The 23,781-nt window shown below is 46.5% G+C and overlaps 2 protein-coding genes across 3 annotated transcripts in view; both read left to right on the top strand.

Moving 5' to 3' along the window:
* The window catches only part of SNTB2 (syntrophin beta 2), a 100,480-nt gene extending 92,885 nt beyond the window's left edge, over positions 1-7,595 (top strand). The window contains exon 7 of the mRNA XM_068527353.1: positions 484-7,595. Coding sequence (XP_068383454.1) covers positions 484-576 — 93 coding nt within the window. The 3' untranslated portion in view covers positions 577-7,595. The remainder of the gene's footprint in view (positions 1-483) is intronic.
* Positions 7,596-12,241: 4,646 nt separating this feature from the next.
* Positions 12,242-22,832, top strand: VPS4A (vacuolar protein sorting 4 homolog A). Of its 2 annotated transcripts, none has more exons than XM_068528306.1 (11): positions 12,242-12,417; positions 16,001-16,112; positions 16,213-16,360; positions 17,638-17,696; positions 17,794-17,913; positions 18,527-18,683; positions 19,259-19,407; positions 19,772-19,853; positions 20,075-20,294; positions 21,350-21,490; positions 21,972-22,832. In XM_068528306.1, exons 1-11 carry the CDS (start codon positions 12,397-12,399, stop codon positions 22,071-22,073), a joined length of 1,311 nt encoding a protein of 436 aa, XP_068384407.1. In that variant the 5' UTR covers positions 12,242-12,396; the 3' UTR covers positions 22,074-22,832. The 2 variants fall into 2 exon arrangements, with proteins under 2 accessions (XP_068384407.1, XP_068384406.1); XM_068528305.1 differs by having other exon boundaries at positions 17,635-17,696.
* Positions 22,833-23,781: the final 949 nt, after the last annotated feature.

Genomic DNA, 23,781 nt, shown 5'->3' with positions numbered 1-23,781 from the left:
AATTAGAGACCTGTGCTTAGAAAGGTATAACTAGCCCTCCCAACTAGCTTCAAGGGTTGTCATTCCCACCACAAACCGATAAGGGGTATCAAAAATCATACACATAGATGGTTACACTTCAGCTGAATTCACTCTGATTCCCCCTGGGAAATATACTTACAGTCAGTGGTTTCCATATAGGATATTCCTCTTTCCTTTACATCTTCCTACGTGGCATGGTGGAATCTAATACACCACCAATAGTGTCCTAATTGTGGATGTGAAATTTCACACTGGTCTTTAATTATGACATAGAATAACCTTACTTCAGAGTACACTTCCATTTGCGGCTCTAAGTTCCCAAGAGTTGCCATAAATCTGGCACATCCATTATCCAAGTTCTTTTTAAAAAGTAGAACATCGTGTCCAAATCTGTTTATTTTGCATGTTTGTTTATTAAAGCATCTGTATATAGCAGTGATAATTAATGTCCTTTCTCCACAGACCATGGACCTGCACTCCTGTCCGAAGCCGATAGTATTTGTGTTGCACACGTTCTTGTCGGCCAAAGTCACTCGCATGGGACTGCTTGTATGAGCAGCAAAAAAATCAGTGAAGAGCCTTGAATGTCACAAGAAGTATTTCCACCTCAAAAAAAAAAAAAAAAAGAAAAGCACAAAAAGAAAGCTCTTTGCTCTCTCCTCCAGCACAGTGCCTTGACAAGGACCTGCAAATCACTGCTGAACTGTAACCATGTTTAAAGAAGAGCTTGCCTTTTTCAAGCTACCTTGCCAGAAATTCTAGGACTCTAGTAAGCTCCAAAATAAGGCTGTTGATTTATTGTCTAGTTTCCTAATGTGGTTTCTAAGTAATTAAGTTTATTTCCCTTGATAAGAAGGGTGGCTCATTCTTTTTCTTTTTGGACATAATCAAACATCTAAGAGTTTCTTTTTTTTTCTTTTTCTTCTTCTTCCAGTAGAATTTGTTTCAGGCTTAGCCTTGATCTTTTGCTAAGGACAACTATCTCTTACCAGGTGCTAGTTTGCAGCAGCCCGTGCTTCTTGGTCACTCCATATAGTTTATACATTTTGTTGGATTTTACTGTCCTCACTTACTCCTTCTACCCTAGGAAGTCCTTGAATTGCATCACCAAAGGGTTCTTCATCTGTCATGGCTCTCCCTGCATCCCACCCTGGCCATCACTTCCCACTGCATCACAAGCTTTGCCACTCATAAGTGCTAACTTTAAGACTTAGAACTTGCAAGATTTGATTTACCTTGCCTTCCACTCCCTTTCTAGTAGTGACCAACTTGAAAAACAAGTTGGAAACCACTGCTTTGAAAGAAAAGTTTTGCTTGTTTTAGGATTTTCTGATTTTATCTTTGGTAGGAGCCAGGGGATAAGATTTATTTTAAAAGAAAATCCTCATTTTAGCCTAAGCCATTTTTTATTGCTTACCAAATGTGCCTTTGGTTAGGGTTAGTGGAGCTTTATTAGTTTGAATGACTGGATATCACTGCCATTCCAGGGAGATCATCTATCTAATTTTGAACAATAATTTTTGAGGTGGGTTTCCTTAGTATGGTATCTTTTTTAGTTGGCAGATCTCTTTAAGGAAGACAAATCCTGGAGAGCCAGCTTGTTTAAAGAGCACACTTTGTCAGTGAAGCCAGCTCGCTGTTTAGCACAAACATCATGTCGCATTGCTTTGAGCTGTGGGAGCCCATGCAGGATCCTGGCCCTGGCCCTCTCCCTCTGTGGCAGCAGAGTGGCATCCGTCAGCAACTCTAATTCAGTGCTGGCTCAGTGATGCATCCTACAGTGGGCAGGGTGATGAGACCATGGAACAGCTACCTGGGCTTTGCTAAGCATTGCCAGATATCATCATTAGGACATAGCAGCAGTAAGATTGCTGATTTTGTGGTACTGGAGAACTCAGCTTCTTTTTCCTAATTATGAAGGAGTATATATCTGAAAACATTTAAAATAGTATAATAGCTATATACAATGTCAAGTTTATCACAGTCCCCAGATCTGAAAGAAAAGGCAACACTGACTTTGATGTTCTCTCTGCTCTCTGAAGAAAGTTCTAGGAATAGTTCTTAATTACTAGAGTTATCAGGAATGCCATAAGAGGACGTTAGCACTATGGAGGGTGGAGAAGGGTAGCAGTCCAAAGATGAAAAAGAAAAAAAAAAACAAAAAAACCCACAAATGTACTATTTGCAAAGCAAGAGCTATTTGGTTTGAGTGCAGACTGACCTATAGGTGGGACATATAAAAGAGCAGACTCATGAGCAGAAGAGAGTTCTAGTTGGACATTGTAACCTCATTGTCTTCCCTCTGCCCCATAAATGAGTTCTTCCCCCAGCTCCAGTCCCCAAAGTCTGATCTACTTAAAACTGGAAATTGAAATCTAGACTAGAATATATCTTTTAAGAGCTTTTTTATGATTTGAAAATTCATAAATCTAAGTTTGGTTCCATCTGGGATACGTTTGCAAATCAGAGAAGAAAGGAAGTATCTTGAAGATCCAGCTGTGATTTCTGGAAGCAGAATCTCAACACACAATACCCTCAGATAAGGGAGCTTAGACACTTTTGGCAGTGAGAGTATTATTAATCGGAGAAGTCGAACAATGCAGTCACAGACTTTTGCAGCAAAGCCATTTGGTGAGGTTTTCTGTGTTAGTATGAAAGGCTAAGCCACTGAGAATATTTTCTGGGAGAACTTCTGAGCCACGGTGCTCATTCCTTACAGGAAAAAGATCTGTTAAAAGGTATGATTAAAATGTGGGCAGGAGAGGTAAGCATTGTGTGCATTTCGGCTCATTTTGCTCAAGCTTTAGCTGTCATAGCACCAAGATCCATAGGTTTCTAGTATCTTTTGAGTCTTGATGTGAAATGAAAGTGTATGGAGGGTTTCCTTTGACCACTAGCGCCCCAAGAGCAAGAGCCCTTCAGCTGCTTGTTTAACATACTTCAGCAGCTCTCCAATCATGGGTGACCAGGTTGTTCTTTAATTAAGTGTGTTTGTGGGATTTTCAAACCACAGATGTGCTTTTTATGAATGGGACAGCCTTGATAAATAGGTATTTTGTATTAAGACGCCAAAATGTGGCAAATTATTTTCAAGTGATAACTGAAGAGGGGCATTTTTGATATTTCACATCTTTTATAGAACAGCTGACTTTTCATTTCTTTTTCATTTTGAAATAGGAAAATTGTTGAGAATGTGGTGGGCTTCCATGTGTAGAGTGGAAAGGAGCTGCAGAGTAGTGCCCCCTCATTCCGATGGACACTCCTTGTGCCCTCGGGACCCGGGGCTTAGACGTCTTCTCCACATTCCACACAGATGCCTACCAGCAGCCAATTGGTTTGTGAAAATTCTTCCTCCTCATTCTCTAAAACGTCTCCGCTCCCTCTCCCCACCGAAAAAAAAAAAAAAAAGGAAAGGAAGAAAAGGCTCAATTATACTTTTTCTGGAAAAGGTGAGTCCTTTCCTGAAGTCTTCAAACAAATCTTACCTGAAATTAGTATCTAGTATTTTATATGAAGAAATACTTTAATGTATGTTTATACAGTATTTATTAGGTAGTTGTAACTATAAACTCAGCTACCTAGTAGAGTTTCAGATTAAATATTGGGACATGTACAGGAATCAAAAATATTACTTTAAATGTCATTCACCTATTTTAAAGCCATGTTTTAGCACTTCTTAGGCTAGCTAAAGTCTGATAGTGCTTGTTTTTATCATCTGTGCTCTCACAAAGTTTGTTATTGAAAATTATTGCACGCAGGAGGGATCAAATTATTTATTTCTTATATTTTTATAAGTGGAAAAATCTCTCTAACCAACAAATGATTAAAGGTGTTACTGATTATTTTCTTAATTTATCCTCCTAACAGAATGGTAACAAAGCTTTTTTCAGCCGATTAAATGCACTTAGCTAATAAACCAATATTTACTCTTTAAAAAAAATTTAAACTGTGTGGAATCTGGACAAGACTATGTTTCTCCTAGAAAAAAACACATTTCATTGTAAATGGTTTTGATGGACAAAAGTGTGTCCACTTTTGAGAAAAGGTTATATTGGATTTTTTAAATTTTGAGACAACCTCCAGGTCTCCTTGTTTAATTTATATCCATATTTTTAATTCAAATTATCTTGTAAGCTGCTATGCAAAATCTGTTAAAAGCCCTACTTACTCAGAGAGTTAAACATTTTTGAAGCTTTCAGGGAAGACCTGTAGACTTAAGCACTTTCTCTGCTTTTTTTGTATCTTAGACACTTATGCTGAATTATGTTCTTATGATTTTCACTGGTTATAAGCTATTGATTGTACATAATATTTAAACCATCCAAATATCCAGCATACATTTCCATGTCGCTGCCATCCACTGTTGACGCCATGAATGAAATGGCTGGTTAGAAAGCCAAAGGTCATTTTTTTTCAATATCCAGTGAAGTGAAATGCCGGATCTCTTTTGTCTCAAAGCATGTTGAGATCTGCATATCTGCGTAAGGGAAAGAGACTTCTTTGGGATTCTGCTTAAACTTTAAGTTGAATTTGATTATAGTCATATTCATTTGTTTTATATATCTCTATCAGGTATATTACGTGCCAGGTGGTATTATATCCTAACTTGAGATTGGAAATCTCTTTCATTTAAATTTGAATTCTTATTGTGGCTTTTTTTTTTTTTCTCCATTAGATCAAAGTAGAGGAATCTGACATCTGCTACCATTCTCTCTGTGTCCCTATTTTAATTTTTTGGTAATCTAGAATTATTTTGTTATACATACTGTCTTTAAAAACTGACAGCAGCAGTCCCCCAACACCTGCCCACCGTTTTAAGCTATATATTTCACTGTGCTGGGCATAGAGACAATAAATGTGCGATGACAGACAATTCTAAAATAATTATGCTGTATATCAGGATTACGTGTTTTTGAGCAATATAGCTATTCCTATGGTATAAGGATATTCAGTGAAACTTATTTTACACTAGTAATAGACTACTTAAGTGGTTGATTTGAAACCCTTTCTCTAAAGCACATACATACACACATCTAGCAGATCAGTGATAATTTCAAGTTAAAGTAAGGTACAATTAATAGACACATAGAAAACATCTGTCTCTTTTTGACACTAGTTAAACTGCCAACTGGAAGAATGGTTGTTATGTATTAACTTGAAAAATATTTTAACAAGATTTCTTCTTTTATAAACTTGATAAACGTAAGCTTAATTTCTTGTCACCTCTATTCTTCCTTTCCATTTTAGGTGACTGAACCAAAGCATATTCTGGTTTTAAAAGTGAATCTACATTTGATGTAATGCATAAATATGCCGTTTGTAAATGATTGCTTGCTCTCCAATGAACATTTGATTGTAGTCAACAAAAATCTACCAAATGAACTGTAATCCTTGAATTGCCACAAAATACATTGGTTGAAACTAAAAGGATATAACAGAGAAATGACACTTCATTTTATTGTAAGATTAGGTATTCTGGTAGATTTCTAACTTCTGAGTCCTATAAGTACTTTACTCAGTTTTGTAATAATCTTACCTCCCTGCCATTGACACAAATGCAAAAGTTTTTGAGTCCCTCTTTATCCTAGTCACATGTACACCTTTGGAACTTGATTATCACCTCTTCCAAAGTGATAGAAGTCTCTTATGAATAGACAAAATGTTCTTTGGGACCCTAGAGAAATTTTTGAAACTGCAAACCTAGTTAATGATATATTAATTCATGGATTCTTTCATCTAATAAGCATTTATTAATGTACAGTTCTTCACAGGCACTCTGAAAGGTCCAAAAGAAAGTTCCTGCCCTCAAGTAGCACATAATCCATTACTTCTCAATCACACCATGCCATCTATTTATCAGTCAGAGGTTAAGTAATTAACCACCTCATATTCTTACCAAAGCATATCTGCAGTTCTGCTTATCTGGCAAACTGGAAAATGTTTAAAAGGATGCTCAGTCTTTGGTCCATGCCAGCATGAAAGAACTCCAAGCACATTTTAGTAGGTTGGTCTTTTCATCATGCATCATTTTTTAATTCATAATCAGGCTTTAGTTTGAGAAGGAGACTAGTGTAGAATATCCTTAGTAAGATAAATTACAACAACAACGACAAAAAGTTAGCTCTATTGCCCAAAGTGGATCAATGAGAAAGTCTTTTTAAAGAAAAGTTTCTTTTCACTATAAACAGAAAAGATAAATGTATATTTCATCTACCCACTTTATAGATTGTGCTGACCCAGTCATTTTCACATTTACAGCCTTTAAGCATCTCATTTGCTGAAAGTCCTTATATGTGGTAGATGGACTGTTGCTCCATCTGAGAGATCAAAATAATGAAGATATTTAAAACTTAGTAAAATTCCACTTATTCTAGAACACTCGGACATTCAAACTCAGTAGAAAGGGCACCTTAAAAAAATAAGAGCAGTTGTGTGAATTTTTCCATATTTTCCTTCAGTAACAGTCCCTTTCTATCCAGCTTGCCTTCCATCTATCACTAGAGGCAGCCTTTCAGGCAACATCCTTTGTCATGCCCGGAAAGGCCCTGAGAGGTCAGTGATAGGAATGGCATAGGGAACACAGTCTCATGGGCTCCTTTCCCTTGGTTTTCAGCATCCTGGAGTTGTGCACACAAATTAGGTCATGCCTTCAATGTCTTGGTCTTTACTTTAAACCTACCCTTTGACAATCAGGTGCTAATGATTGTATACTATTGGAACCAGCACATAAATATTGTCATGTTAAGTGTCTGTTCCTCCTAGGTTGGAAGAAGTGCTTTCCTTCTATCTCAGTCCTGTTCAGGTGGGTGTCAGTTACATTTTTTCACCTCTGTTTTGTGAATTAACAGAATTTGGAGGAGGAGAAATGATTTAAACTAAGTTTTGGGTTTGGCACAATCATCAATCTTGATGATACTCTTCACACCTTAAAGCAAATCTGCCCTATCATAAGAACCCATTTCTGATTGTTTTTCTCTAGTTAGGACTCCAGTGTTATGTTTACAGTCTGTTGGGTGGATTCAGCGTGATAAGACCTGGGTGCCCAAAGAATCTGTTTCCCTTGTGGTACCAGACACAAGGTCCTTTAGAAAATAATGTGGCAAACCACTACCTATAAAGGCCTGTTTTGGCTAATCTGTGCAAACTTTGATTATACCCTCTTGTATGTATTCTGTCCTACGCAACTCTCATTTTTTTAAGTATTAAGACTTAGAAAGCTAGGATGACACTTCTACAAAGAATTAGAAGTATGTGATATTCTAGTGTTTTCCTTCCTTTTGGAACCCTGTATTTAAACAAGACTTCTTTTTAAGTGTTGTTTAAAATTTAGGTCTCAAGTCTTCTGGCATCACCAGACTACCAAATCAAAACCCATGGCATAAAACAGGGCAGTATTTGTGTTCATAATAATAAAAAAGCTTTATGTGTACTCTGTAAGTATAATGCATAGACAACACTTTCCCTTGAGTTGCACATCAACATAGAGCATTGTACATTACAATGAAATTTGCAACTTAAGGGTATTATATATATAAATACATATATACCTTTGTAACCTTTATACTGTAAATAAAAGAACTGCTTTTCGACTTGGTTTTTTTTTTCATTTTTTAATGTTAAAATAGTTTCAAACTTACAGGAAAGGTTTAAGAACAGTACAAAGAACTCCTACATCCCTGTCACCCAAATATCCCAATTGTTAACATTTTACCACATTTGTTCCATTACCCTCTCTTGTCTTTTTCTGCCATGATGTTCATCACCCTTAAATTCTCTAGTGTGTACTTTACAAACACAAGGACACTCTCCTGTATTGCCACCCTACAGCCCTCCCAATCAGGAAGTCAACTTTGGTACAACACTACCACCCATCCACAGACCCCATTTAAGTGCTGCCAATCGTCCCAACAATGTCTCCTTTTCCTTTCTGGCACAGGATCCTATCCAGTATCACATGTGTTTGGTTGTCACATCTTAGCCTCTTCTGGTGCCGTTTTTAAACAGATTTAGGACAACTCCAAACTCTTAAAAACTTAGTTTCGGTGCAGTTCTACCACTGACCATCTGTGTGATGGGAGCTGAATTACTGGATCAATCTGAGCTTTATCAAACTTTGAGTCACACAGAGGAGGGGCAGGTGAGAAGTGGTTTCTCAAGAATCATGTTGGGAGATCAGTGCTCCATTTATTTCGGTATCAGTCACTTTGTGTGACATCTCAGCAGAATTTTGCCCTGGCCCTACCTCTCCACAATGTTACTCACCTGAACCTTGTTTTTTATAAATTTATTTATTTTATTTATTTATTTTTGGCTGCATTGGGTCTTCGTTGCCGCACGCGGGCTTTCTCTAGTTGCAGCGAGCGGGGGCTACTCTTCGTTGCGGTGCATGGGCTTCTCATTGCAGTGGCTTCTCTTGTTGCGGAGCACGGGCTCTGGGCACATGGGCTTCAGTAGTTGTGGCTCGCAGGCTCTAGAGCGCAGGCTCAGTAGTTGTGGCGCACGGGCTTAGTTGCTCCATGGCATGTGGGATCTTCCCGGACCAGGGCTCAAACCCGTGTCCCCTGCATTGGCAGGCAGATTCTTAACCACTGCGCCACCAGGGAAGCCCTGAGCCTTGTTTTTATTCCTCCTCCTCCACACTGTTCATGCCCCCAACCAAGAAGCTCCTTAACAAATTGCTCAGAACCTACTTCTTGGCATGAGCCCTAGAATGCTGGAGTTTGTATAGTCTGATTTTATGAGGTTGTATTGGCTAAGCAGAGTTGATTCACTGGTCCAAGCTTGGGTTTACAACAAGTGCCACATTCTCAGCATCAACAGAACCCAATATAGAAAAGTGCTGTGCAAGAAAGAACAAATGGGCAGCCACTATGGAGATCAGTGTGGAGGTTCCTTAAAAAACTTATAGATAAATTTACCATAAGATCCAGCAATTCCACTCCTGGGCACATATCTGGAAAAGATGAAAACTCTAATTCAAAAAGATACACGCACCCCAGTGTTCATAGCAGCACTATTTACAATAGCCAAGACGTGGAAGCAACCTGAATGTCCATCGACAGAGGAATGGATAAAGATGTGGTACATATATACAACAGAATATTACTCAGCCATAAGAAAGAATGACATAATGCCATTTGCAGTAAAATGGATGGACCTAGAGATTATCATACTAAGAGAAGTAAGTCAGAAAGACAGATATGATACCACTTATATGTGGAATCTAAAAAAATGATACTAATGAACGTATTTACAAAAGAGAAATAGAGTCACAGACATAGAAAACAAACTTACGGTTACCAAAGGGGAAGGGGGGGGCAATAAATTAGGAGTTTTGGATTAATAGATACACACTCCTATATATAAAATAGATAAACAACAAAGACCTACTGCATAGCACAGGGAACTATATTCAATATCTTGTAATAACCTATAATGGAAAAGAATCTGGAAAAATATATATTATATATCTGAATCACTTTGCTGTACACCTGAAACTATCACAACATTGTAAATCAACTTATTAAATTAAAAATAAAAATAAAAAGAGCAAATGGAATTGGGCATTTGCAAGTCAATGACTTTCTACCTAAAATGTGGGAGCTGAGAATCTCATTTCTGCTCTAGTGAAAAAGTTAGAACATGAAGTTATTGATCTGATTCAGAATCAAGCCTAAACGTGCTCCATATGCCAGCCCACAGATAACTTAGATTTAGTGCCTTTATTCCCCCTTTCCCTCCTCCATTCACACCTCCATCCCCAGCAATGGCAACACCACTGCAGAACTGAGGTGTCCTCAGAGCCTGTTTTCAAGCTAGCATCCTAGAAGAAGGTCAACGACCAGTGATCAACTGGGATGGGGAGGAGTTCTGGTTTCGCGTCATCAGAAGCGGCTGCTCAGGACAGAACTTCCTCTAGGAGGCGGGTCTTCCTCTCGGAAGCTCTGCCTTGTAAAGCAGTCAGTGTCTGGACAGCAGGCTCACGCAAGACAAGCTAAGCAAGAGGTCAGAGCAGAGTAGGCAGCACAAAGGGAAGATGAACACAGCCAGTGGATCTCAACCCCGCCAGCCCTTGCTATGGGCTGAACTGTATCCCACCAAAATTCATACATTGAGCCCTACCCTCAGCGCCTCAGAATGTATTTGGAAATAGAGCCTTTAAAGAGGTGATCCAGTTAAAATGATCCCATTAAGATGGATCCTAATCCAATCTGACTGGTGTCCTTATAAGAAGAGGAAATTTGGACAAAGAGATACCATGGCTCATGTGAACAGAGGAAAGACTCTGAGGACACAGCAAAAGCGTGGCCAAGTGCAAGCCTAGGAAAGAGGCCTCAGAAGAAACCAACCAACCCTGCTAGCACCTTGATCTTGAACTTCTAGCCTCCAGAACTGTGAGAAAATATATTTCTATTGTTTAAGCCACCCTGTGGTATCTTGTTATGGCAGCCCTAGAAGGCTAATACAAACCTCTCTAATTGTAGGGACTTTTCATTTTAATTCTGTCTTCCAGCTGGAACAGCCTATCAAATAAGTGGAGTTAATATGTTCTCAGTTGCTCTGTTTCACGTTTATCCACCAGTTAGGTCCCTCTCTTTTGTTTGCTTATTAATTCTTTAGTTAATTATTAGTTCTTCCAGCAGATATTGAGTATCTGTCTTGTGCCAGGCCCCTGGAAAAGCCCCAGCCCTGAGCTCTCAATGATGCAAAAGTATAGTGACTATAACATAACATCATTGGTGCCAGACATCAAATGAAAGCCTCCCCACTCAGCCATCAGTGTCTAAAAGAGCAGTGTTTCAGGGTAGAAGCTGAGAAGCCATGATTTGGAGGGTGTCTGCCTCCTCATCTCACCCAGACTCCTCAAAGGCCTTGTCCTGCCACTCCTGCCATTATCCTGACTCCAGTGTCCACAGGGATGCTCAGCACCTGGGCCTTTTGGTTCCTTGAACTCCCCATGTGTGATCATGGCCCCTTCGCTCCATCTTACCCATTCTCCAGCTCCCATGGTAGCCCCTCGACTGTGTTATACCTGAAACAGAGCCATTTCCAAAATTAAAAACTGAAGCATCCCTCTCCAGTGTGTTCCCACTGTGACTATCCTTCAATCTTTGGAGTCCTCAATTAGTCCACTGACACTTTTACTTTCTCCCTATTCACTTCCCACCTTACCTGGCTCTGATTCCATTGCAGTACCACACTCACCAAACCTGTGAATTCCCTTGCTGCTCTATCTTCATGGCAGCCTCATGGATGAACACGCACTCGAGCGGCTGAGTACCGGGGAGAAAAATCCAAAGCAAATTGTCATCTCTATACATTTATAGAAGTTGCCACCCTTTACCAGGTTTGCCCTTAACACAGTTCACTTGAAATGATTTCAAACCATCCTTACTCTCCTCACACCCCAGGCCTTCTACCTTCTCTCCCTCTCTCTCAGCAGATTCTCTTTCCTTCTAATTCACCAAGAACCAAGAAAACAGAATTCATCCAAAGGTACTCTCCCAACTTCTTGTTATCTTCTGGCCAGCCTAGGTAGGCATCTATCTTCTCTGCTCCCACTGTAATGTCTGCAGCCAATCCACCCACCTAGGCTTTGGTCCTATTCCCGTTGACTAGCTTTCTTTACTAGATCCTTCCTATTGGTTTTTTAAACATGCTGAACTCAATGAATGTGAACAACCAATCTGCTCTGCTTAAGTTCACCTGGGTAGAGCCCCCAGCTTTGGAGGCCTAAGAAAATCACTTTCCTAAGGAGAAAAGTAGTATAAAGGAAAACAGAATTGGCTTCAGACAGAGCCACCGGCATCATAATAACCGTTACCAGGGACTGAGCCCCAGTGTGGTGTACACTGTTTACATTAGCTAGCTCATTCATTTTCTCCGAAAGGTAGACAAGGTAGATACTAATTATTATTATACCCTATTAAACATCAGGAACCCAAAGCTCTGGGAAGTCAGGCTTATTGTGCGAGTAAAAACTGCCCAATAGGTGCTGTTTTATTCAACGTGGGATCCAGGACTTGAAGATTCCATTCCGCTCTGCTTCTGGCCCCGCCCCCTCGGGCTCCCAGTCCCGCCCCACCCCCGACACGCCCCTTGCCCCGTCCGGGCCCTAGTCCCACAGCCACGGCGGGGAGCGGCGCCTGCAGTGCCGGTCGTGGCCGCCGGGGGGCAGCCGCGCGGCTCGGGCCCGACCGCTCTGGGCCGCGATACTCGCTCGCCCTCGGACTCGGCTCCCCTGCAAGCGGCCACCCTACCCGCGCCCAGCGCCGACCTGCCGGGCTCCCCGCGCCGGACCAGCTCCTCGGCTCTCGCGGCCGGACCGAGGCCGCAAGCAGCGCCGCGGGGTGTGGGGCGGACCCAGGAGATGAAATGACAACGTCAACCCTCCAGGTACCTCGGCGCGGCGCGGCCCGGCCCGGCCCGGCCCGGCCCGGCTTGAGGAGGCCGAAGGAGGCGCGGCGGGGCCTGCGAGCGGGCGGGCGGGCGGCCTCCTCGGAGCGCCGGCCTCGCGCCCTCGCCCCGTCGCCCTGTCGTCGCCTCCGCCTGTTTCTCTTTTCTCGCGCTCGGAGCCGAGGGTCGCCTCCCGTCCAGAATGCCCGGCTCTCTCGGCCGCGCAGGGCCCCGAGGCCGCTACGTGTAGCCGGCGCCCCGGGACTGCCATGGGGATCAGCCTCACCCAGGCCTCACAAGCGACACCCGGGAAGCTCGGGCCCGCGGTCGGGCCGCTGGCTTCCCCTCCTCCTCCTCCTGCTTCCCTTCGAACAAACCCCCGCTCCTTCCACGGTCTCCGATTTCCTCTTCTCGGCCAAAGACCCTTCATTCATTCCCTAGATCGCGTCGGGTGGTGCTGGGGTGGCGCCACCTGGATGCATGACTGACCCATCCTCCAGGTGCTGCCGGCCTTTGCTGGGCCGGAAAACAGAAACTTTTGCCTCAGACCTGAGTTTGAATCTCGGCTCTGCCACTCACTAGCATGTGACCTTGGGCGCTCGTTAGCTGATCTTGGAATCTCGGGTTTTCCGTCAGTAAAGTGGGGTAATACCCTATATAGGGTTGTTGTGACAGTGGCTCTAGATTAAGTCAGGTAAAGCATTCTTAACACAGTGTCGGTTACATACTAAGTGCTCATTAAGTGATGACAGACACAGTGCTTGGGGGAGTTGGGCAAGAGGTCATGGAAGAAGAGGCATTTGGCTGGGTGGTCAAAGGATGGGGGGGCATGCAGATACCCGGAGGTGGAGGAGGGATGGTTACTCCAGGTGGACAAAAAGAGAGGAACAGAGGCGTGGAATACAGTGGAGTGCTAAGCCAGGAATTTGCTGGAGTCCAAAGCCAGGCCCCACCACCCACCAGTAGAAGCTGTTATCACACGGGTCGACAAACATGGCCTGCAGATCCCACCTGCCCAGTTTTTATTGGGCTTGTGAGATAAGAATGTTTTTTCCTTTTTTAAAAAGAACAGCTTTATTAAGATATAACTCACATGCCATACAATTCACCTATTTAAAGTGTACAGTTCAGTGCTTTTAGTATATTCATAGTTGTGCAACCATCACCACAATCACTTTTAGAACACTTTCATCACCCCAGAAAGAAACCCTGGCCCCTTTAGCAGTCACACATCCCCCCTCCCGGTCCCTCTATTCCTCCTAACCCTAGGCAAACACTAATCTACTCTCTGTCCCTATGCATTTCCGTATTCCAGGCATTTCATATAAATGGAATTATATAATATGTGGTCCAGTGTGACTGGCTTCTTTCACTTAACATCGTGTCCTAGGTTTTTACGTTTTTAAGTGTCTGAAAAAAGGGATATTTCATGATATGTGAAAATCATGAAATTCAAATTTCAGTATCTATAAATAAAGTTTTATTGGAACACATCTCTGCTCATTCGTTTACATATTGTCTGTGGCTGCTTTGGGGCTACAAAGGCAGAGTTGAGTAGTTGCAACAGAGATTGTATGGCAGGAAAGTCTAAAATATTTACATTCTGGTCCTTTACAGAAAGTTTGCCACCTCCTCTGTTAGCACATGTTTGTTACCCTTTTCTTTCATCCTCATCCTTTGGCACACCTGTTACTAGAGATTTGGCAGGGCTGGTAGTTTTGTCACCTTTCCATCCTGTTATGCAAAACTGTTCGTCTCCAAGTTGCAACTCAGTCCTCTTGTACATGAAAAACTATTTATGGTTGCCAGAAGAACCGAATGTACTCTGAGGTGCATTAATTAATAGAGTATCTAGAAGGAGGGAGGGGATGGGCATACCTGGAGTATCGTTCTGAACCCCCCTTTCAAAAGGACAGACCCAAGCAAAGTGTATAGAGTGGAAAAGTCCAAGGAACTGGGGGTGTGTGTTCTGGAAACTAGAAGCCACTGGTGATAGGAGCACCCCTTTCATGTCTATCTGGAGGAAGGGCCTCGTGGAGGAGAGTAAATATGTGAAGCTTGTGGTTAAACTAATTATGCAGGAAGGTTCAGGGTGCCTAGCCATTATCTATTTGTAAGTATTGTAGGGAGCTGAAGCTTGAAAATAGTAGCCAACACTCACCTTTCCTCATCTCTTCAACCTGGTGAGTTTGTTTAACATCAGCCTGGCCTAATCTATCCCAGTCTGTTTGTTCTGTAGCACTCCCTGTGTCTTTCTGAGACTTCTTATTTTCAGATGAGAAAGGGCTGCACAGATGCCCAGGCCCTGCCAAGAGCTGGTCAGGAGGCTTATTGTTCACTGTGGACGGAACTGTGTGTATGCAGTGGGTTCTGCCTGCCTGGTGTCTAGTGCTGTATCAGCCTGCAGAGGATAATTCTGGTAGTGCTTCCCGGGTTGGCAAGGCTGTGGTTTCTAAAACTGGATATGTAGTTGTGGGGCAGCTGCCTGAAAGATCCAGCATGCTTTAAGTTCAGTGCAGAGTACAGGCCTACAGGGTTTAAGAGGTTTACAGAGACTCTCACAGAGTTCTTAGGAGGTTCCAGAGGATCGCTCCCCTCCACTGGCAGCTCATATATGCCTCTGGAGTAAGCACACACTTTTCCTCCTGGATCTACTGGTGTATTGAATCACACGTCTAAGCATCCCTTCCCTAGGTCTCAACTTTAGGGAAACTATCTTCTCTTTTCAGCCTAGAGAAGTGAGTTGGGCCAGTAGAAAGAAGCAGAGATCCCTTTAAGTCCATCTCATAAAACTCTTGGGTCTGGGCTTCCCTGGTGGCGCAGTGGTTGAGAATCTGCCTGCCAATGCAGGGGACACGGGTTCGAGCCCTGGTCTGGGACGATCCCACATGCCGCGGAGCAACTAGGCCCGTGAGCCACAACTACTGAGCCTGCGCGTCTGGAGCCTGTGCTCCGCAACAAGAGAGGCCACGATAGTGAGAGGCCCGCGCACCGCGATGAAGAGTGGCCCCCGCTTGCCGCAACTAGAGAAAGCCCTCGTACAGAAACGAAGACCCAACACAGCCAAAAATAAATAAATAAATAAATAAATTTTTAAAAAAACAAAAAAAAACTCTTGTGTCGATGGAGGACTTTCCTAGCTGGCTGGCTCCTCTCTGGCCCATGAGGTCAAAGGCAGTTTCTGGCCTCCATGCTGAACCGCACAGCAATCAGTTGGTTCTGGGGTTTGCCTTGTTGCAGGCTCTCAGTCCAGGTCTATTTCTCTTTCCCCCGAAGCTGTGAAATAGAAAGTGAACTCTCCCTTTGAGCCCTAACCTGAGATATTTGATCAGGCTTCTGCTTGACTGAGAAGGAGGTTGCTTTTAACTGTATGAGTGTATTGTGAAGAGGAACGGCTGTTGTTTTAAAGCTTCCTTTCAGGGCCTTTCTAGTTGATGTTGGACAAGTAGGCCAACATAAAGGTCTGTGACTGACAGATTCCCGGGCCTGACAATATCTCTTATCAGTGTATTCCTGCTGCCTGGAACCCAGGGGCTTTCTGGATCTCTTGGGAAGCACTGGGTTATATGTTTTGCCTTTCCAGAAAGCCATTGATCTGGTGACAAAAGCCACAGAAGAGGATAAAGCCAAGAACTACGAGGAGGCACTCCGGCTCTACCAGCATGCTGTGGAGTATTTCCTGCACGCTATCAAATGTGAGTCCCACATGGGGTCCTCCCCAGCCGCAGAGCCCTTGCGAGAGGAGGGCGGGCACACGGGGGCTCGAAGGGGCCCCTACGTGGTTCCTCTTTGCAGATGAGGCACACAGCGACAAGGCCAAGGAGAGCATTCGAGCCAAGTGCATGCAGTACCTAGACCGGGCAGAGAAGCTGAAGGATTATTTACGAAATAAAGAGAAGCATGGCAAGAAGCCAGTCAAAGAGAACCAGAGCGAGAGCAAGGGGTGAGTACGGAGGAGCGGAGGACCTGGTGGGGACCAGAGCCCCCATGAACAGGTGTCTGTTTCCTGTGTCGCCGTCATCTTGGTGCTGATGCTGCTGTGGACTTCCCCGGCACCTTCCTTTTGGGAAATTCTATTCATAATAGTGATAATACCTGTAGCTGCCTTCGTCAAGCACTTTACAGGAAACTTCCATTTATCAATACATCATCTCATTGGATCTGTATTGAAAAGGCTGTGGGCAAGGTGGGGAGCCAGACTCTCAGGATCTAGCCTGGCTCTGCCACTTCCTAGCCGTGTGACCTTGGACAAGTGCCATGACCCTCCTGGGCCTGCAGGTTCCTCATCTGTAGGAGGAGGAAGGTAGTGGGACTTCCCTCCTAGTGTTGCTCTAAGGAGCAAGTGAGATGATGCAGGTAAGTCCCTGAGAAGAGGGCTTGGAACGCAGTTAGGATCGAATAAATGTCAGCTGCTGTTATTCTCATCTTCATCTGACAGATATGGCAGCAGACTCAGAGAGGTTCAGGGATGGCCACAGAGCTGGTACTTGATGGAGTCTGGACCCACACCCGGGGCCTCTGTTTCTGACTTTAAAGCCAGTGTTCCCTCTACAGCCTGTCACCTCCCATCTGTGGTTTGAGCACAAAGGCCAGTGGTGTCCTGGAGGTGAGGGGAGGGTGCCCAGCTGGGGAGTAGGAGAGAGGAAGGTGGTGTGTCAGCTGCCTCCCCAGAGGGGGAGGCCCTGCTCCTGGACGGAGAGGACACGCCTGTGCTTAGACTCCCCAGAGTATGAGACACACTGAGGTAGGGGCAGGAGGGCAAGCACCTCCAGGAGGGCTGGAAGAGTTTTAAGGATGGCAAGTTACTTATGTCCGAATAGGGATTGGCCCTGGAGGCACAGCCACTTGCTGTCCTGTTTTGAGTCCCTATGAAAGGCCAGTAACAGCTCCAAGTGCTTGCCTGGCTGCTCTTGAAGTCCAGCCAAAGCACAGGTCCCTCACCAGCCTTCTAGAGAGGACACATGCCGCGATTCTTACGCCCTTGATGAAGAAGCGAGGGTGGGTTATGAGAGTGTTTCCTGGAGGATCCAGAGGGGAGTGCTGATGACGTGTGGCCCCAACATCCCCGAGGTGCCTGTCTGTGGGCCTCTTACCACTGTTGAGCAGGGAAAGCATCTTTTTAGCACCAGGCTGGCAGCCAGAGCCTGGCCTTGCTCTGAGAGCCCCCTTGCCAACTGCCTCTTGCTCCAGCCTGTCATCTTCTGTCTCCTTTCCCAGCAGCGATAGTGACAGTGAAGGGGATAATCCAGAGAAAAAGAAATTGCAAGAACAGCTGATGGGTAAGAGGCTTGAGGCCTGTGGTGACGGGAGGGGGACGTGGCAAGGACCCCCTGGTGAGTCGGGCTCCAGGTCGAAGGCTCTGCCCTCATCTTACAGGTGCTGTCGTGATGGAGAAGCCCAACATTCGGTGGAATGATGTGGCCGGGCTAGAGGGGGCCAAGGAGGCCCTCAAAGAAGCTGTCATTTTGCCAATTAAATTCCCACACTTGTTCACAGGTAAGAGTTGAGCCACTTTAGGCCCAGATGCAAAAATATCAGGCTTCTGGGAATTCCCTGGCGGTCCAGTGGTTAGGACTGTGCGCTGTCACTGCTGTGGCCCTGGGTCGGTCCCTGATCGGGGAACTAACATCCTGCAAGCCGCGTGGCGTGGCCAAAAAAAAAAAAAGAAAAATCAGACTTCTGAGGCCGCCAGCTGAGGGCCCCCACTATGAAGGTGTCCAGGTGGCAGATGGTGACTCAGCTCCCTTTTGCCCTTAGCAGGCAAGGGCCCAGGGCCTGCTCATCACGGTCATCTACTCCTTGGCTTCTCTCCAGTGTCAGAAACACTTCTGTGGCTAGAACTTTGACTCGACCATCTCAGTGGTAGGCAGGGTCAGGAACCAGTGCCAGCCAGTGTCACTTTGCCAGGTCCTGGGGGTCATGAGCCAGGGCTAGGATCAAGCCCTCGGCAGGTGATTTAGTTCCCTTTACTCCTTTGCTCCTAGAGCAAAGTTGTCATGTAGAACTTTTCATTTCTGACTGTGTTTACCATGACTAAGGCCCGTCTGCTTTTTTCTGTTCCCTTTCCCCAATCAGGAAGAAGCTTACTTCAGTTCATTCTTTCTCGTAGGCAAGCGTACCCCTTGGCGGGGAATACTGCTCTTTGGACCCCCTGGCACAGGGAAATCCTACCTGGCCAAAGCAGTGGCAACGGAGGCCAACAACTCTACCTTCTTCTCTGTGTCCTCCTCAGACTTGATGTCTAAGTGGTTGGGGGAGAGTGAGAAGTAAGTCAGCCGCCAGGCTCCACTCTCCTGGCAGCCCTGGCAGCTGCTCGTGGTCCAGCTTCCCTGCCCTTGGAATCACCTCCCAGAGGAGCCACTGTCAATGGCAGGGAAGGGTAGCCGGGAGAGGTGTATCTTGCTAGCTCGTCAGGTGGGACACGGTCCTGACAGAGCCAACGGAGACTGGAAGGGAACTTGGGAGCCATGAGTCCTCATGAAGGGAAGGGAAAGGCGCTCACAGTAACTGGGTTTCAGCTGAGTGTTCTCTGTTGGAGACTTTATACAGTTAACTTATTCCCCACACCGGCTCCCATTTTGCAGACGATCAAACTGAGGCGGAGAGGAAGGTAAGTGACTTGTCCTCAGTCCAGAGCTAATGAACGGGGCTGCCAGGATTTGAAGTTGTTGCCAAGGCTTGCTCTTCCTCTCGGTGCAGTGCTGCCAGAGGATTTGTTACCACCATTTTTTCTGTCGTCTCAGCCTCTCCGAGGGAAGGGCGAGAGCAGAGGTGGTGCTGGGACCCCGGCTGGGCATATGTGCAGGTGTCTGGATCCCAAGCCTGTGTCTCACCCTCACAGGCTAGTCAAGAACCTGTTTGAGCTGGCCAGGCAGCACAAGCCCTCCATCATCTTCATCGACGAGGTGGATTCGCTCTGTGGATCCCGCAACGAAAATGAGAGTGAGGCCGCCCGAAGGATCAAAACGGAGTTCCTGGTCCAGATGCAGGGTGTGTGCCAGTCCCGGGTCCCCTCCCTGGTTCTCGTCCCCCCCCTAAAGCCAGCCTAGGGCGTCATTATTTAGCTGTGGCTGGATCTGACTGTCCTTTCGGTGGAGGGGATATCAGAGAAGCAATTCTTAGCTCCTTCTCATTGAGGACAGGTTACTGCAGCCTTGGCCGGCCACCTCTCCGCCCCTCCCAAGGCAGGCAGGGCCGTAGGGCTCTTCACCCAAGTAAAGCCAGCCGGGTCCCTGCCGGTGGTGTCACAGGGACGGCTCCAGTTCAGGACGCAAAGTCCCTGAGGTCCTTCCCACAGGTTCTGACTGATCCTTACAGGTGTTGAGTTGGCGTCTGTGTTTCCCTTTCTCCACAGGGGTGGGGAATAACAATGATGGGACTCTGGTACTTGGTGCCACAAACATCCCGTGGGTTTTGGATTCAGCCATTAGAAGGAGGTGAGTCTTCCCCAGTAGGAGCCAGGGGCCGAGATCTGTCTCCAGCCGTGGTCAACCTGCTGCTGGCAGCAGGGGGTGCATCCTGACCCCCTTTCTCTGGCGGCTTCTCCATGTCTGCAGAGCCCTTAGTGAAGCCGGCTTCTCGAGGGCCCCCCCGAGCCTCTCCACTGAGACCATCCCACCATCTGCTCTCAAGTCCTGCCATGTGCTTGGCTCTCTAGGTTTGAAAAGCGAATTTATATCCCATTGCCGGAGGAGGCTGCCCGTGCCCAGATGTTCCGGTTGCATCTGGGGAGCACTCCTCACAACCTCACAGACGCCAACATCCACGAGCTGGCCCGGAAGACGGAAGGCTACTCGGGCGCAGACATCAGCATCATCGTGCGGGATTCCCTCATGCAGCCCGTGAGGAAAGTACAGTCAGCAACACACTTCAAAAAGGTGAGCGGGCCAGCGAAGAATTGCTTAGAACGTGTCACAGGAAAGGGGATATTGGCTTTCTGGCTGCTTGGGTGACACATTTTGGGTCTCCTGGGGAGCCAAGGGTAAGTGCATGGTGAGCTCTCTGACTCCAGGGGCTGGGGTTGCACCTGCTTCCACCTCCCCTGTAGTTCTGGCTGAAGGGCGACCATCTCAGATTGTGTGATGCTAGAGAACAGGGCACCGTGACTGTCACCTCTGCCACCCCTGCAGTCAGCACTGTGCTGATGCACATGGTAGACGGTGCTGCATGTCTGAAAGCAATGGGTACAAAATCACACACCATGAAGAGGAACTCCATTCACGCAGCAGATGTTTGTCAGGTGTCGCTGAGGGTCCTACTGTGTGCCTGGCACTGTTCTAGGTGTTGGGGAGACACTTGTGACCACAGCAGACAAAAATCCCTGCCCTACAGGAGCCTCGTTTCTAGTGGGGGAGACAGACAACAAACAAAATAACGACTCATTTCTTAGAGGGTGATGAGGGGAAGACAGAGCCGGGGAGGGAGGTCTGGTGTTTCTGAGGTTCGGAGGGGGTGTGGGTAGGTTTCACTCTTAAAGGATAGGCCATACTGGGTGACACTGAGTCAAGAGTTGAAGGATGGGAGGGATTGAGCTTTGGGGGTATTTGGGGAGATGTTGCCAATGGAGCACACAGCCTTCGGTTGGAAAAACATTTTGATGTCACTGCACTTGTGGTGAGATTTGATGGAGTTGGTGAGGAAGAGGAAGCTTTCTAGGCATTTGGGCCACAGATTGAGATTCCAGAGAATAGTAGCTGGAATAGCATGTTGATCACGAACCTCTGAAATCAGACTTGGAGCCACACTGACTGCCCAGCCCAAGGGTTTGAAGGAGCCCATCAGTCAGATCAGACTGATGATCTAGAAACCCAGGCATTTGTTCATACCATGCTATCACCTTCTGCTCAGGACTCAGAAACCTGAGACGTCCTGCCCCTTCCCCAAATGCCAAGGGGCAACCCCTCCAGCCAGTCAAACTCCTGTTTGGTTTCAGGTCTGTGGCCCTTCCCGCACCAACCCTAGCATTATGATCGACGACCTCCTGACCCCATGCTCACCAGGGGACCCAGGGGCCATGGAGATGACTTGGATGGATGTCCCCAGTGACAAACTCTTAGAGCCTGTGGTTTGCATGGTAAGTGGCCAGCTGGGAGAGAGGACTACACAGAGCTTGTTTTGTACACAGAAGGAACCAGTAAATGTCAGCACGGTTTGATTTGGTGCAGTTGCATAGGCAGCCTCTCATCTGACTGTTCTTGGCCTCTCCTTATCCTGGTCTTGCCTGTTCTGTGAGGCAAGTGTTTGCCATTGGGCCTGGTGTGGTGGGCGTGCAGTTAGAAAAGAGCTTCTCACACGAGTTAAGAAATAATGGGAACTTAGATTCTCTCAACCGGAAGTAGGCCGTCTGGAAATGACATGAGCCGCCTCAGGAGGGGAGCGTCCCTGTCCCAGGAGGCCTTCAGGCAGAAGCCAGGCAACGGGAGTTCTGCATTAGGGGCTGGGGGGTGACCTCGGAGGCAGGGCTCTTCCCACCCTGGACTGCATGGGGCTGAGACTGAGGCAGGCTGAGGCCCTGGAGCCCAGCCTCCCTCACCCGCAAGCACTTGTCTTTGCAGTCGGACATGCTCCGGTCTTTGGCCACCACTCGGCCCACCGTGAATGCAGATGACCTCCTGAAAGTGAAGAAATTCTCAGAGGACTTTGGACAGGAGAGTTAAAACCTTCTTCACATGCGTGATGGTGAAGGTGGGAGTTGACTGGGGTCAATCCATGGTACTCCCCACGTCAGTGGCCAGACAGGGCTCCAGGGCTTGTCCTAAAGTCACTACGGCGTCCCCTCTGCTGTCTGGCCATCAGCTGGGGGAGCAGGAAGGAAGGGCCTCCCCAGCCGCGGAGACGCAGAAGCACATTCGGCACCCAGTGGAATACTGGCTCTTCCTGCTTCCTCCTCCTCCTCTTCTGGATGCTCACCACCTCCTTGTCCTGCCCCTCCATGGTTTTTTTTTTAAACCATTTTTTGTTCCCCTAAATTAATGCTGCTTGGATTTTCGTCTTGTTTATAAATAAAGTTAAAATCTGCCTGAAGCGTCAAGGAGCAGGGAGCAGCCCGTGCTTTGGGCTTGGTGCAGCAGACCTTCAGAATCACTGGCCAGAGCCCCGCTGCCCATCCCTTCTAGACCCAAGTTTTGCTCCGTGTGAACAGAATGGCTGATGCCCTGGGTCCCCAGCCCAGGCTCTGTCTGTGAAGGCCAAGAGTAAAGCCAAGCCATTCTCTCCCTCCGGGCCCTGTGTCCTCCCTGCAGGAGAAGAGGATGGTTTTTGTGAGCACAAAGCTGTATAGATGAGAACGAGTGAAGGCAGTCAGGCGGGTTTCCCTGCTGCCTTTTCTTCCCTCTGAATGTGAGAACACTGAACCCGGCCACTGCCCCCGGGTCCCTGTCCTGGAAATGGGCTAATAAATCCTTTTCCTTTCTTGAGCCACCTGAGTGATCTCATCTTTGACTCTTGTCTGGGGCTCTTTGAAGGCCACACTTGCTTCTACTAGAAAGATCCTCTGGTGTCTGCTCTCTTCTTTTCAGTGGAGTAGCAAGTAAACTGGAACGTCACCAGCTGCTGCAGTTCCCGGGCCTGTTCTCCAGTCAGGTTCACAAGACCTTTCTTCCCCCAAGGCCTCAGAAGTGTGGTGGGGGTATTAAAGGGACCTGGGCGATTCTTGTTGTTCAGCCTCCAGATCAGGAGCTGCAAACTGGGAAGCCTGTGGGCCAGACGTGGCCTGCAGTTGTGCTTTGGTTTGGTCTGCTGCCAACATTTAAAGTCAAGAGTTGACATAAAAATTTAGATCTCTGGCTTCTGAAACAGTAGTTTAGGGAACGCTGGACCTGAATCCCCATGGGGCAGCCTATCAGCTGCAGCTGAGCAGGGGCTGCCTTGTTCGTAGGGGGACTGTGGTCTCCAGCCCACCCGTCCCCACCTGGACTGCCTCACTCCTTTGCATTTCCTGCCCAGCCCCTGTGGCCATTTGAATCTGTGACTCCTGATAGTGAGACAGTCAAGGCTCCAGAGCTAGCAGCCCTGGGAGTGCTATGTGAGGGGCAGCAGAAGCAGCCTGGCATCCGGTTGCTGTAGCTCTCCTCCCCCTCCAAAACCTAGCATTCTTCCTTTGTATCTTCAACCAGAATGGTCCAGAACTGATTATGTGGCCCCTCTTGATCTTGTTAGCTTTGCATTGTGGTGTTTCTTTGATCTGGTTAGGAGCATCTGCTGAATTGAGCCAACTTTTGCTTAGTTCCTTGAAGGCTTAGGCCCAGTGTTCCTCTCCAGTGCTGGTGCATCAGCAGGCCTGACCTCCAGATGTCACTGTGGCTGGGATCTTTGTCACTCACTCAGGAGCTCCCCCGTTATATTCTTGATTAGTTATGTGCCTTC

Source organism: Eschrichtius robustus, chromosome 19, assembly GCF_028021215.1.
Source record: "Eschrichtius robustus isolate mEscRob2 chromosome 19, mEscRob2.pri, whole genome shotgun sequence".
Taxonomy (NCBI): domain Eukaryota; kingdom Metazoa; phylum Chordata; class Mammalia; order Artiodactyla; family Eschrichtiidae; genus Eschrichtius; species Eschrichtius robustus.
This window is presented reverse-complemented; position numbering and strand designations above follow the sequence as displayed.

Coding starts and splice junctions, on each gene's coding strand:
- VPS4A (XM_068528305.1), top strand. CDS start 12,397: ATGACAACGTCAACCCTCCAG. Junction 17,697..17,793: donor ATTGCAAGAACAGCTGATGG/GTAAGAGGCTTG, acceptor CTCATCTTACAG/GTGCTGTCGTGATGGAGAAG. Junction 19,854..20,074: donor GATTCAGCCATTAGAAGGAG/GTGAGTCTTCCC, acceptor TTGGCTCTCTAG/GTTTGAAAAGCGAATTTATA.